A 13,568-nucleotide genomic window follows, 5' to 3' on the forward strand; every position below is an offset into this window, starting at 1 on the left:
AGAGAGAACACAGTAACCAAACTGCCAGCAGAATCTCTCTCATTACCAGCCAAGAGAGAACACAGTAACAAAACTGCCAGCAGAATCTCTTTCATTACCAGCCAAGAGAGAACACAGTAACCAAACTGCCAGCAGAATCTCTTTCATTACCAGCCAAGAGAGAACACAGTAACCAAACTGCCTGCAGAATCTCTCTCATTACCAGCCAAGAGAGAACACAGTAAACAAACTGCCAGCAGAATCTCTCTCATTACCAGCCAAGAGAGAACACAGCAACCAAACTGCCTGCAGAATCTCTTTCATTACCAGCCAAGAGAGAACACAGTAACCAAACTGCCAGCAGAATCTCTCTCATTACCAGCCAAGAGAGAACACAGTAACCAAACTGCCAGCAGAATCTCTCTCATTACCAGCCAACAGAGAACAGAACAACCAAACTGCCAGCAGAATCTCTCTCATTTCCAGCCAACAGAGAACACAGCAACCAAACTGCCTGCAGAGCCAACCTATTGGATCACTTAGGTCTGAAGAACACATCATATGGTCTGAAGAGAATAGAATACAGAGCTATGTTCATTTGAACAACTTCCTTGACATACTTTTCATTGCTGGCTTGTCAGTCACCGTGACTGTGATAAGATAACAATGTCCAACCCCCAACATCCCTAACCAAAAGGTAGGACTGGAAAGTTCAGCATTATAAGCAGTGGATAAGAGAGACCAGCCCTAGGGTGTGTTCTATTCTGAGGTCCCAGTGACGGGCAGGAAGGACAATGGGAGACAGCTAAATACTCTGGTGCATTCTACTTCCCAGCACTCTGAGCCTCTACGGAACATCTCCCTCAGCACAGGAAGGTAAGACAGGACTCCTCTCTCATTCTGATATTGAGGAGACAATACTTTTCTGTATTCTTTGAATTTGAGGTTCAGGTATAATTGCAGAACATTATTAATTGTTTTATCATAATTATCTGTGTATTTCAGTATGTAGAAAATCGGCCATTATTGAGTAATTTACTATTTATTTTACTTTTTAGATTTTAGACAATTTACATAAGGGCAAAATTAAACTGTAAATCAGAAGCAAATCTAAAGAAATCACATTTTAAGGATAGGCCTATTAGAAAAATCTGGAATTAAAATATAGTTTTTCCTTATTTTCCTTTTACAATTCATTTGTTTGGGAAATGTATTTTTGACTTTCAGGTTTCCAACTGATTTGAGTTTTCCAATTCATCTTTTGTTCCAATTAATTGTATATTCTTTGTGGGATTTGACTATGACATTAAACATTTGACTCAGACAATAAATTCCAACAGAATTAAAGAAGTTGTACAGGCTTTTAATGTTTAACAGTTATTTCCATAACCTCTAAGTATTCCACATTGTTTCATATTACTAATAATTCAAACTGGGTTGCCATCTAAACTGGACACCTCGACATTCCTCATGGAATTGGAAATTCTAAAAAATAACCTCTTAATCCCAACCTCCTGGTCCCTTTAAGGAGAATGCAGCCTGACAGGTCTATTTGTGGAGCGTTATCCAGTGGAAATGAGCAGGAGAAAGCTGGGATTGTTATCTGTCTGGAATAGTTACCACGCCAGAGACGATGAACGCCTCTCCCTCTGTCTGCCATCACTTTATTTTCTGGGGGAGAGCCATTGTCAGCAGAAGGGGGATGGGCCGCGGTCTCCAGGCTCCAGACCGCTGACTCCATACACCAGGCTCCATAACCCAGGCTCCAGACACCAAGCTCCATAACCCAGGCTCCAGGCCAGAGGGTGAGCTGTAGTAGTAGGGTCTGGTGAAGTAAACCACTTGGAGCCCTGAGTGACCACTTTTAACCTGTTGATAATGTACTGTAGTAGGTGGAGAATATAAAACCATGATAATATACTGTAGTTGATGGAGAGTAACAACCATCATAATGTTCTGTAGTTGGAGAATAACAACAATGATAATGTACTTTAGTAGGTTCTCGATTAACAACCATGATAGTGTAGTAGGTGGAGAATTACAACCATGATAATGTACTGTAGTAGGTGGAGAATAACAACCATGATAATGTTATGTAGTTAGTGGAGAATAAAAACCATGATAATGTGCTGTAGAAGGTGGAGAATAACAGCCGTGATAATGTAATGGGCTTTTTTATCTCGCCTGAGTAACCTCGTTTCACTGCCAAAAATAAAATTAAACCATCTGGTGTTCAGCGAAATAACAACAATGTCAAATACAGGTAGCTTAGTCAAATAATTAACATCCAATCACATTAACCGTTACTCTCTGGCGAAAATTACACTAATGGTCCGTATGTAGCCAAACGTAGCTGCTGCTCATTCCGTTTGCTCGAAAATTTATAAAAATGGTTAAAAAAAGGCCCATGTTCATAGAGACACATACCAGCCCTACTGGTAGTACTGCTGTTACCAGCAGTACTGCACCTGTCGACGACACAAGTTGTTCTGCTTCCATTTGTTGTTAGCCCAGCTAGCATGGACACTGACAGTTGTGAATCTGATGCAGCCGAGGAGCTACTGCCCCCTTACCCAGGAAAGCACCGAACAACAGACAGGGACATTGGACCATTGAAGAGGCGCAAATATGTTGAGAACTACATTGATTTGGGGTTCACTTATATTGGGAGTAGTGCATTTCCTCAGCCGCAGTGTGTTATATGTGCAAATGTACTATCTCACAACTCAATGAAACCTTCACTCTTCTGCAGACATTTAGAAACGAAACATGCCAATGTGAAAAATAAGCCACAGGAGTTTGAGCGATAATTAAGACGACTTTCGAGTAGTTAGACATGTATAAAAGCAACAGATAACATTAATAAGAAGGGGCTGGAAGTGTCTTATATGGTGAGCTACCGAGCGACCATGTAACGCTATTACAACATACAGAAGTGCGCTAGTTATCAAGGGGCAAAGTATTGACATGTTTTTTTTTTTAATTGAGAAACAAGCTTAAAGATCTCTTTCCTGAGCATCATTTTCACTTGTCTGAATCCTTGCATGATGACGAGTTTCTCACAAGACTGGCCTATCTGGGTGAGGTTTTTTCTCGCCTTTCTCTATTCAATGTGCAGGACAAAATTGAGGCTATGATTAAGAAGTTGGAGCTCTTCTCTGTCTGCATTAACAAGGACAACACACAGGTCTTTCCATCATTGTATGGTTTTCTAGAGCTCTTTGTCACTTCCCATGAGCCGGGTTGTGACAAAAACTCACATTCATTGTTATGTTTAATAAATATATCTTATAGTGTGTGTGTGTGGCAGGCTTACAATGGTGGCAACAAAAAAAATCATTTGAGAGTGCGCTGACCCTGGTGCTAGAGGGGGTACAGCTGACCCTGGTGCTAGAGGGGGTACAGCTGACCCTGGTGCTAGAGGGGGTACGCAGCTGGAGGTTGAATGTTTGAAGGGGTACGGGACTATAAAACGTTTGGGAACCACTGCTGTAGATTTGTGGTCTCTGTCACTTCAGAAACAAGAAGTTGTATTGTTGTCTTCTAGGGGAATCTACATTTTATTGTTGTCTTCTAGGGGAATCTACATTTTATTGTTGTCTTCTAGGGGAATCTACATTTTATTGTTGTCTTCTAGGGGAATCTACATTTTATTGTTGTCTTCTAGGGGAATCTACATTTTATTGTTGTCTTCTAGGGGAATCTACATTTTATTGTTGTCTTCTAGGGGAATCTACATTTTATTGTTGTCTTCTAGGGGAATCTACATTTTATTGTTGTCTTCTAGGGGAATCTACATTTTATTGTTGTCTTCTAGGGGAATCTACATTGCCAAGATGCCGGATCAAGTGTAAGTATATCATGTTTCCGTTTTATTTTCCAGCAGTGCCCTTTAAGAGAAGAGTCAGACATCACACGGCAGTTATCTTAAGAAACACTAGCAATGACTGCCTGATCAATTCTGTCTGCCACATCAGGAAGTATTCCAGATACTTTATCTCTAATGCAAAATGATGTTTACACTAAAATGTGTTTTTTCTTTACAGACAAGAGGTAAGAGCTCTAATTGTATTACATAAATGCTGATCAACTCTGGTTAATTGAGACATACTGTCAATCATAATTTGACTATAACTAAATTAATCAAATTGATTTAATATTTTTGAAGCAAAAGTCGAAGATCTCTGCCTCCCGTAAGCTCATGCTAAAGGTGAGTCTATAGCCACACTATGACTACAGCAATAACACTTGAATGTTTGACAACTACCTGTCATATGTGGCAATACATTTTCAAACTTAAATGTATTTTCAGAGCTTAATGGTGGCCAAGGCGAAGGAGGAGATCGAGCAGGAGACAGTGGATAAAGAGGAGGAGAAGGAGAGGTATCTGGCTGAGAGAGCTCCTCCCTTGCAGACTGGTGGCATGTCGTTTGCTGAGCTCCAGGTACTCCCACCCATGCATACGTTCAATAAACCTGTTGACTGTTTATGATCCTGGGTGCTGGGTAGCTCATTGCTGATTCTAATTTCCCCAACAGGAGTTATGTCAGGAGTTACATGCTAAGGTTGATGTGGTGGATGAGGAGCGATACGACATTGAAGTCAAAGTCATGCACAACACCAGAGAGGTAACGTAGCCTACATGGTGCTGCTTGAATCATACACTACCTGACCAAAAGTATGTGGACACCAGCTCGTCGAATATCTCATTCCAACATCATGGGCTTTAATATGGAGTTGGTCCCCCCCTTTGCTGCTATAACAGCCTCCACTCTTCTGGGAAGGCTTTACACTAGATATTGGAACATTGCTGCGGGGACTGGCTTCCATTCAGCCACAAGAGCATTAGTTAGCTCTGGCACTGATGTTGGACGATTAGGCCTGGCCCTCAGTCTGCGTTCCAATTCATCCCAAAGGTGTTTGATGGGGTTGAGGTCAGGGCTCAGGCCAGTCAAGTTCTTCCACATCAATCTTGACATACCATTTCTGTATTGACCTCGCTTTGTGCACGGGCATTGTCATTCTGAAACAGGAAAGGGTTTTCCCCAAACTGTTGCCACAAGGTTGGAAGCCCAGTATCATCTTAAATGTCATTGTATGCTGTAGATTTCCTTTCAATGGAACTAAGGGGCCTAGCCCGAACCATTAAAAACAGCCCCAGACCATTCTTCCTCCACTCAACTTTACAGTTGTAACTATGCATTCAGGCAGGTGGAGTTCACCTGGCAACCCTGATTCATTCGTCGTACTGCCAGATGGTGAAGCGTGATTCATCACTCCAGACAACGCATTTCCACTGCTCCAGAGTCCAATGGCGGCGAGCTTTACACCACTCCAGCCTACACTTGGCATTGCGCATGGTGATCTTAGGCTTGTGTGTGGCTGCTCAGCTATGGAAACCCATTTCATGAAGGTCCGGACCAACAGCTGTTGTGCTGATGTTGCTTCCAGAGGCTGTTTGGAACTCAGTAGTGAGTGTTGCAACCGAGGACAGACAATTATCCACTGTGTTCTCGGGGACCTTCAATGCTGCAGACATTTTTTGCTACCCTTCCCCCAGATCTGTGCCTTGACACAATCCTGTCTCGGAGCTCTACGGACAATTCCTTTGACCGCATGGCTTGGTTTTTCATCTGACATGCACTGTCAACTGTGGAACCTTATATAGAAAGGTGTACCTTTCCAAATCATGTTCAATCAATTTAAATTACCACAGGTGGACTCCATTCAAGTTGTAGAAACATTTCAAGGATGATCAATTGAAGCAGAATGCACCTGAGTTCAATTTCGTGTCTCATAGCAAAGGGTCTGAAAACTTATGTAAATAAGAAAAAAATTGCAGAGATTGCACATAGTCTGATACTTATTTCCATTGTGGTCCCAGATGCCTGTTGTGTAGCCCATAAAGATTGAAGCAACTTTAGTTTTATTTCTATGATTGTCCACCTCTTCTGTCCCACAGATCAAGGACCTGAACATCAAGGTTCTGGACCTGAGGGGGAAGTTCAAGCGGCCCAACTTGAGGAGGGTGAGGGTCTCTGCTGATGCCATCCTGCGCTCCCTTCTGGGCTCCAAACACAAGGTCTCCATGGACCTCCGGACAAACCTGAAGTCAGTTAAGAAGGAGGACACAGAGAAGGTATGTTTTGTTTGCCGTAGTATGGTTAGCGGGTCCTCATCAGACCAAAGGTAGCAAGCAATAGTGCTGCTCAGTCCTGCTCCTCTCCTCTCTACCTGACTTTCCCTCACAGTCCCTTCAGTTTCCCTTAAATCATGCAAGTTTGGCTCGCAACCAAGTTTTCAGTGTCTATTTTAAAGAAGTGATCTTTGTGTGTACTAATGTGTGCTGGTGAACTATAGAATAAAACTATGGATTTGGAACATCTGACTGGTTCTTGCCAGACCGGTTGTAGTGGGGTTTGACCAAAGATAATGATAATCACAATCTCTACTGCACCTGCTGTCTAGAGAGTTGAAAACAGCAGGTCTGGGACAAGGTAGCACATCCAGTGAACAGGCCAGGGTTCCATAGCCGCAGTCAGAACAGTTGAAACTGGAGCAGCAGCACAACCAGGTGGACTGGGGACAGCAATCAGTCATCAGGCCAGGTAGCCCTGAGGCATGGTCCTAGGGCTTAGGTCCTCCAAGAGAAAGAGAGAGAGAGAATTAGAGCATACTTAAATTCACACAGGACACCAGATAAGACAGGAGAAATACTCCAGATACAACAGACTTACCCTAGGCCCCAGACATAAACTATTGCAGCATAAGTACTGGAGGCTGAGACAGGAGGGGTCGGAATACACTATGGCCCCGTCCGACGATACCCCCGGACAGGGCCAAACAGGCAGGATATATCCCCACCCACTTCGCCAAAGCACAGCCCCCGCACCACTAGAGGGATATCTTCAACCACTAACTTACCATCCTGAGACAAGGCCGAGTATAGCCCATGAAGATCTCCCCCATGGCATGAATCCGAAGAGGGGGGGCGCCAACACGGACAGGAAGACCACGTCAGTGACTCAACCCACTCAAGTGATGCACCCCTCCTAGGGACAGCATGGAAGAGCAACAGTAAGCCAGTGATATTTTTTTACGTTCAAACGACTCTCCCGTAAAGTCGTGACTTGCGACATAAGCCTAGTTTCCTGAATCGGGTCACATATTTCCATAAGATATATTGTGGTGGCTGTATAAAAAAAAAAGACTTTCCTGCTCCTCTCCTCTGTACCGAAGTTTCCCTTATAGTCCCTTCAGATTACATTAAATCCTGTTAGTTTGGCTGTTCAGCCTACCTTAGTTATCCCTCACCCATCATGGCCCTGCCATTCCCAACCAATCAGAGCACTTGGAAATGAGCATCTGGACACTCAACCCGTCCACTCAGGTCAGGGTGTTATCGTCATCTGAAGGGAGAAGACACATTTTCTGAGGATTTTTTATTGTCGACAGTAACACCAATGTCTGAATGTTTTGCATGAATAGAAATGTAAGTTGCAGAGGGGTTTATTGGTGGGTCTACATGCTGTGTTATAATAGGTAATTACCACTAATTACTTAAAGTTCCTTTGATAACTTTCAGCCAAATATTCTACTGTATGGCTGTAACTATTATTTAATGTCATTCTTTAATGCCAATACTGCATTGTGTATTATTTATCCTATGTGGTATTATTCTGTACTGCCATCAGTGTTGTTATTACATTGGTTGCACAAGTTCTTTCACAGAAGTGGTTTAATTGTTTTATTGGTAAACATAGTATTTTGCATGCACACGCTACAGCAACATGTTCCATAGTGGCCTTTATTTAAGGTGTTTTATTGGTAAACATAGTATTTTGCATGCACACGCTACAGCAACATGTTCCATATGTAACGGCTCTCTTCTATCTCCTCCTCTGACGAAGAGGTAGAACAAGGATCGGACCAAAATGCAGCGTGATGATGATTCATGATATATTTTAATGAAAAAAACCTATACATACAGAAACTACAAAACTAACGAAATGAAATAATGAAAACCGAAACAGCCTATCTGGTGAAATACAAAACACTCAGACAGGAACAATCACCCACGAAAACACTCACAGAATATGGCTGCCTAAATATGGCTCCCAATCAGAGACAACGATAATCACCTGACTCTGATTGAGAACCGCCTCAGGCAGCCATAGACTACGTAGACACCCCACAAAACCCCTAAGACAAAAACACACCACAATAACCCATGTCACACCCTGGCCTGACCAAATAATTAAAGAAAACACAAAATACTAAGACCAAGGCGTGACAGAACCCCCCCCCCCCTAAGGTGCGGACTCCCGGACGCACCTCAAAACCATAGGGAGGGTCCGGGTGGGCGTCTGTCCATGGTGGCGGCTCCGGCTCGGGACGTGGACCCCACTCCATAAATGTCACAGTTCCTCCCCCTTGCGTCCTGGGATAATCCACCCTCGCCGCCGACCATGGCCTAATAGTCCTCACCCAGAACCCCACTGGACTGAGGGGCAGCTCGTGACTGAGGGGCAGCTCGGGACTGAGGGGCAGCTCGGGACTGAGGGGCAGCTCGGGACTGAGGGGTAGCTCGGGACTGAGGGGTAGCTCGGGACTGAGGGGCAGCTCAGCACTGAGGGGAAGCCCAGCACTGAGGGGAAGCCCAGCACTGAGGGGAAGCCCAGCATTGAGGGGAAGCCCAGCACTGAGAGTAAGCTCAGCACTGAGAGGAAGCTCAGCACTGAGAGGAAGCTCAGGCAGGTAGTAGGCTTTGGCAGATCCTGGCTGGCTGGCGGATCTGGAAGAGTCTGGTTGACTGGCAGATCTGGAAGAGTCTGGTTGACTGGCAGATCTGGAAGAGTCTGGTTGACTGGCAGATCTGGAAGAGTCTGGTGGACTGGCAGATCTGGAAGAGTCTGGTTGACTGGCGGATCTGGAAGAGTCTGGCTGACTGGCGGATCTGGAAGAGTCTGGCTGACTGGTGGATCTAGCTGCTCTGGCTGCTCCATGCAGTCTGACAGCTCAGGCTGCTCCATGCAGACTGACAGCTCTGGCTGCTCCATGCTGGCTGGCAGCTCTGGCTGCTCCATGCAGGCTGGCAGCTCTGGCTGCGCTGAACAGGCGGGAGACTCCGGCAGCGCAGGAGAGGAGAGAGGCTCTGGCTGCGCTGAACAGGCGGGAGACTCCAGCAGCGCTGTAGAGGAGAAAGGCTCTGGCTGCGCTGAACAGGCGGGAGACTCCAGCAGCGCTGTAGAGGAGAAAGGCTCTGGCAGCGCTGAACAGACGGGAGACTCCGGCAGCGCAGGAGAGGAGAAAAGCTCTGGCTGCGCTGAACAGGCGGGAGATTCCGGCAGCGCAGGAGAGGAGAGAGGCTCCGGCAGCGCTGGAGAGGCGAGGCACACTGTAGGCCTGATGCGTGGTGCTGGTACTGGTGGTACTGAACCGAGAACACGCACAGGAAGCCTGGTGCGGGGAGCTGCTACCGGAGGGCTGGAGTGTGGAGGTGGCACAGGATGGGCTAGACCGTGAAGGTGTACTGGAGAGCCTGAGAGCAGGGCTGGCACAGGACGTGCAAGGCTAGGTAGGTACACAGGAGGCCTAGTGCGTGAGGCTGGCACAATTTTCACCAGCCGACTAACACGCACCTCAGGACGAGTATGGAGCGCTGACCCAGGTGCCATCAAATCCCCGACTTGCTCCGTCGGACGAATATCGTACCTAAAGCACCAAACTAGCAACTCCCTCATTACTCTCTCCTCCAATTTCACCATTCACTCCTTCACAGTCTCTGCTTCACTCACCTCTAACACCGGCTCTGGTTCTGGTCTCCTCCTTGGCTCCTCACGATAAACAGGGGGAGTTGGCTCAGGTCTGAACCCTGACTCTGCCACACTCTCCCTGAGCCCCCCCAATAAATTTTTGGGGCTGACTTTCGGGTTTCCCTCTGCGCCGCCGTGCTTTTCTCTTCAACTCCATTCTCCTATAGCCTGCTTCGCACTGCTCCAGCGAATCCCAGGCGGGCTCCGGCACTTTCTCTGGGTCGACAGCCCACCTGTCTATTTCCTCCCAAGTAGTGTAGTCCCGATATTGTTGCTCCTGCTGCCGCTGTTGCTTCTCCTCATACCAGCGCCTCTCGGCTCTCGCCGCCTCCAGTTCTTCTTTGGGGCGGCGATATTCTCCAGGCTGATCCCAGGGTCCTTCACTGTCCAGTTCGTCTTCCCATGTCCAGTCCCTCTCTCGCTGCACCTTGGTGCGGCTACACTCCCCTGGTTTAGCCCAGGGTCCTCTCCCGTCGAGGATTTCCTCCCAAGTCCAGAAATTCTTGTCGCGCTGCTCCTGCTGCCGCTGCCGCTGTTGCCTGTTACCACGCCACTTGGTCCGGGTGTGGTGGGTGATTCTGTAACGGCTCTCTTCTATCTCCTCCTCTGACGAAGAGGTAGAACAAGGATCGGACCAAAATGCAGCGTGATGATGATTCATGATATATTTTAATGAAGAAAAACCTATACATACAGAAACTACAAAACTAACGAAATGAAATAATGAAAACCGAAACAGCCTATCTGGTGAAATACAAAACACTAAGACAGGAACAATCACCCACGAAAACACTCACAGAATATGGCTGCCTAAATATGGCTCCCAATCAGAGACAACGATAATCACCTGACTCTGATTGAGAACCGCCCCAGGCAGCCATAGACTACGTAGACACCCCACAAAACCCCTAAGACAAAAACACACCACAATATTGGTAAACATAGTATTTTGCATGAAAACGCTACAGCACCCATGTCAGAGTCATCCCAGACACTACTGATTTGATTTGATTTTCTGGAAGCTTGCTCATGCGCAAACTAATATACGACCCTGTGGGGAAGATCAGATAAGATCTCATCCCTGGAGATTCTCACAACACCCTGGCCTGACCAAATAATAGTTAAAGAAAACACAAAAAATACTTCCAAGACCAAGGCGCAGCTGTGTCCATGTGTGTGTGTGCATGTGTGAATGTGTGTGTGTGTGCACATGTGTGTGTGTGTGTGCACGTGTGTGTGTGTGTGTGTGTGTGTGTGTGGTGGTGACTATCAAGAGAGAAATGGGCCTCAACATGGTGTTCTAACCGGACAACACTGTAGTGAGCAGAACCTAAACAATCACCATAAGTTAATAATGGGTAAGGTCATTCACAGTCGATCACTCTGACGAGTTCCTGCTAGATGTTTTTACAAATAGTGTGATGCAACGATAACTTTGGTTGTTGTTTTTTTAATAATATACTGTCTGGAGTTTTGTTTGGAGTTTTGTTTAAATTGTCAGGTCAATGTTTCCCTGAGTCTGTACATAAATGACACGATCTAACAGTTTGTTTTTGTACCTTGAAGCTGACCAGCCGTGGGACTGACAAACTGAAATCCTACTGTCATGATAGTGACTGCCAATGTCTGTGTGCCTGCAGGAGAAGACAGTAGAGGTCAGTGACTGGAGGAAGAATGTGGAGGCCATGTCTGGCATGGAGGGCAGAAAGAAGATGTTTGATGCAGCCAAAGGCCCCGCCCCATAGACACAGAAGAGAATACTAAACATTTGGTTACCTTGTTTCGTGTTTCTTTCATTTTTATTAGTCACGGACATTCAAAATGTACGAATGGTAATCCTTTTCATCTCTTGTGAGTGTATCTGCTTTGTCTTTCAGTGCCACTAATACAACTGTGTTATTTTTTGTTCAGCATGGTTAATACAACACAAGCTGTAGGCTAATCACAATTTTACGTTATTTTGTTATGGGTGAAAAAGAGCATGAAGACAATTTCTGCTCCTTACTGATAATATTGGCCTGAGAATAAATGATAAAGTAAGGTAAGCCAGCTTTACTTTAAAGCTGAAGATGCTTTAGATGTTTTGCTTGCTGTACATTCATCGTGGCATATCCTTCTACTCCAATAAAAATATTATTATTTATGCAAATGTCTTATTTAGTTCATCCGACAATTGTTGTTAGCGTTCAATACCAAATTATAACTGTAAAGTATCTACTAGAGTGCATACCATTCACACAACTACACTCTCCTGATGGTGTCCTTATGAAAGTAACAACCAGTTCAGAAAGAAAACATTCATGGGAACCTGTGGGTCAATTACGATTGTCGTGAAATGACTGATGTAAAAAAATATAACTAAATATTTCAAAACCTTACTCCAATCATCAGAGAGCAATACTGTAGGACATTATACATACATTATACATACATTATACATACATGATACATACATGATACATACATTATACATACATTATACATACATTATACATACATTATACATACATTATACATACATGAACAAACATGGACTTTGAGACATGGACTCAAACATGACATCATTATTTCAATAGACAGATGGTACTCCTTTATCAGAGTCAAGAGAGAAAATGAAAAATATTACCATAGCTCTTTGTCTACTGAGAACTTTTTGTAGACCAGGGTACTAAACATTGCCCCTGTCCGGAGACAACCCCGAGTTTAGATCTGAAATAATTTGATAGGTATAAGGAATATGGTAGTACCTCTACCTTTCAATTTGATAGGCCAGGTGGAACATTAAAAAAGGTAGCTTTTTCAGAACCAAATCTCTTTAAAAAAAAATGTTAATGGTATTTTATAGATCCAGACTTACCCCAATGAACGATACCTTTCCTCATCCTCGTTGTGCAGTACAGGTGCTCTGGAAGAAAAAACACGAGCAAAGGCTCCAAAAACACCCAAATAATGAAACATAGTCATAACATCGTCATGATGATCGTCACCGTCATGACAGGGTGTGCTTTGTTACAATTATTGTTACCAGGTATTAGCCTATTTACCAACCCCAGTATTACTTGTGGAATATTGCTCAAACCCATCCACTCCTCTCATATCTCTACACAAGTGCAGAGGGAGTTTGATTAGGGTTAAGGGGTTATGTCTCGACAGGGCCCACCTCAGTCTCAGAGCAGTAACTGCAGTGAGGGTAGAGGGCAGTGTTACCTAAGTGCGGAACGAACGATCAATGCTGTCTGTGTTCAGATTTCCATTCAAACTTGTAGTAGGCCTGACAATGTTGCATTAGTAGCTGAAAGGAATTAATTAACTATGGATTGCATCCTAACTTGAATCGTCTGTAACTTGGACTTTTTCATTCAATGGGATATTTCTGTGAAGAGTACATGGCTTTCCAGTCAGGCTTTGTCCCTGGAGTTCTCAAGTCCTTCAGTACAAGTATGGAGGGATATGCAGTATCACTAAATACTGTAATATCACTTGTATCTAATTTAGCATTTAACCTCATGTCTGTCATGATAAGGCCAGGTATGTATGCATGAGGGCAGTTTTATTCAGGAAGGTTATTATAAAGTGTTACCCAGTTCAGTTACAAAAACCAGAGGATTGTTTTTCTATAACCACATTAGCATATGTGGATGTTCATTTACTGTAGTGCTGATCTCAGTTTTATTACCACGGATCAACTCCACCATATAAGTCTAACAATTCTCTGTAAAGAAGGTGTGACAGTATTCTCGAAAATACCCTTTGGATACTGGTTCCCTAATAACG

At 44.5% G+C, this 13,568-nt stretch overlaps 1 protein-coding gene across 3 annotated transcripts; it reads left to right on the forward strand.

The window, feature by feature from the left end:
- The first annotated feature begins 303 nt into the window (after positions 1 to 303).
- LOC112221398 (troponin I, slow skeletal muscle) lies at positions 304 to 11,937 on the forward strand. Of its 3 annotated transcripts, none has more exons than XM_042330703.1 (8): positions 304 to 855; positions 3,527 to 3,829; positions 4,026 to 4,032; positions 4,148 to 4,189; positions 4,292 to 4,423; positions 4,518 to 4,607; positions 5,942 to 6,118; positions 11,435 to 11,937. In XM_042330703.1, exons 2-8 carry the CDS (start codon positions 3,816 to 3,818, stop codon positions 11,537 to 11,539), a joined length of 567 nt encoding a protein of 188 aa, XP_042186637.1. In that variant the 5' UTR covers positions 304 to 855; positions 3,527 to 3,815; the 3' UTR covers positions 11,540 to 11,937. The 3 variants fall into 3 exon arrangements, with proteins under 3 accessions (XP_042186637.1, XP_024239324.1, XP_024239317.1); XM_024383556.2 differs by having other exon boundaries at positions 3,767 to 3,829; XM_024383549.2 differs by having other exon boundaries at positions 3,797 to 3,829.
- Positions 11,938 to 13,568: the final 1,631 nt, after the last annotated feature.

Source organism: Oncorhynchus tshawytscha, linkage group LG02 (assembly GCF_018296145.1).
Source record: "Oncorhynchus tshawytscha isolate Ot180627B linkage group LG02, Otsh_v2.0, whole genome shotgun sequence".
Lineage (NCBI taxonomy): Eukaryota > Metazoa > Chordata > Actinopteri > Salmoniformes > Salmonidae > Oncorhynchus > Oncorhynchus tshawytscha.

Coding starts and splice junctions, on each gene's coding strand:
- LOC112221398 (XM_042330703.1), top strand. Junction 4,190..4,291: donor CCCGTAAGCTCATGCTAAAG/GTGAGTCTATAG, acceptor ATGTATTTTCAG/AGCTTAATGGTGGCCAAGGC. Junction 4,608..5,941: donor TCATGCACAACACCAGAGAG/GTAACGTAGCCT, acceptor TCTGTCCCACAG/ATCAAGGACCTGAACATCAA.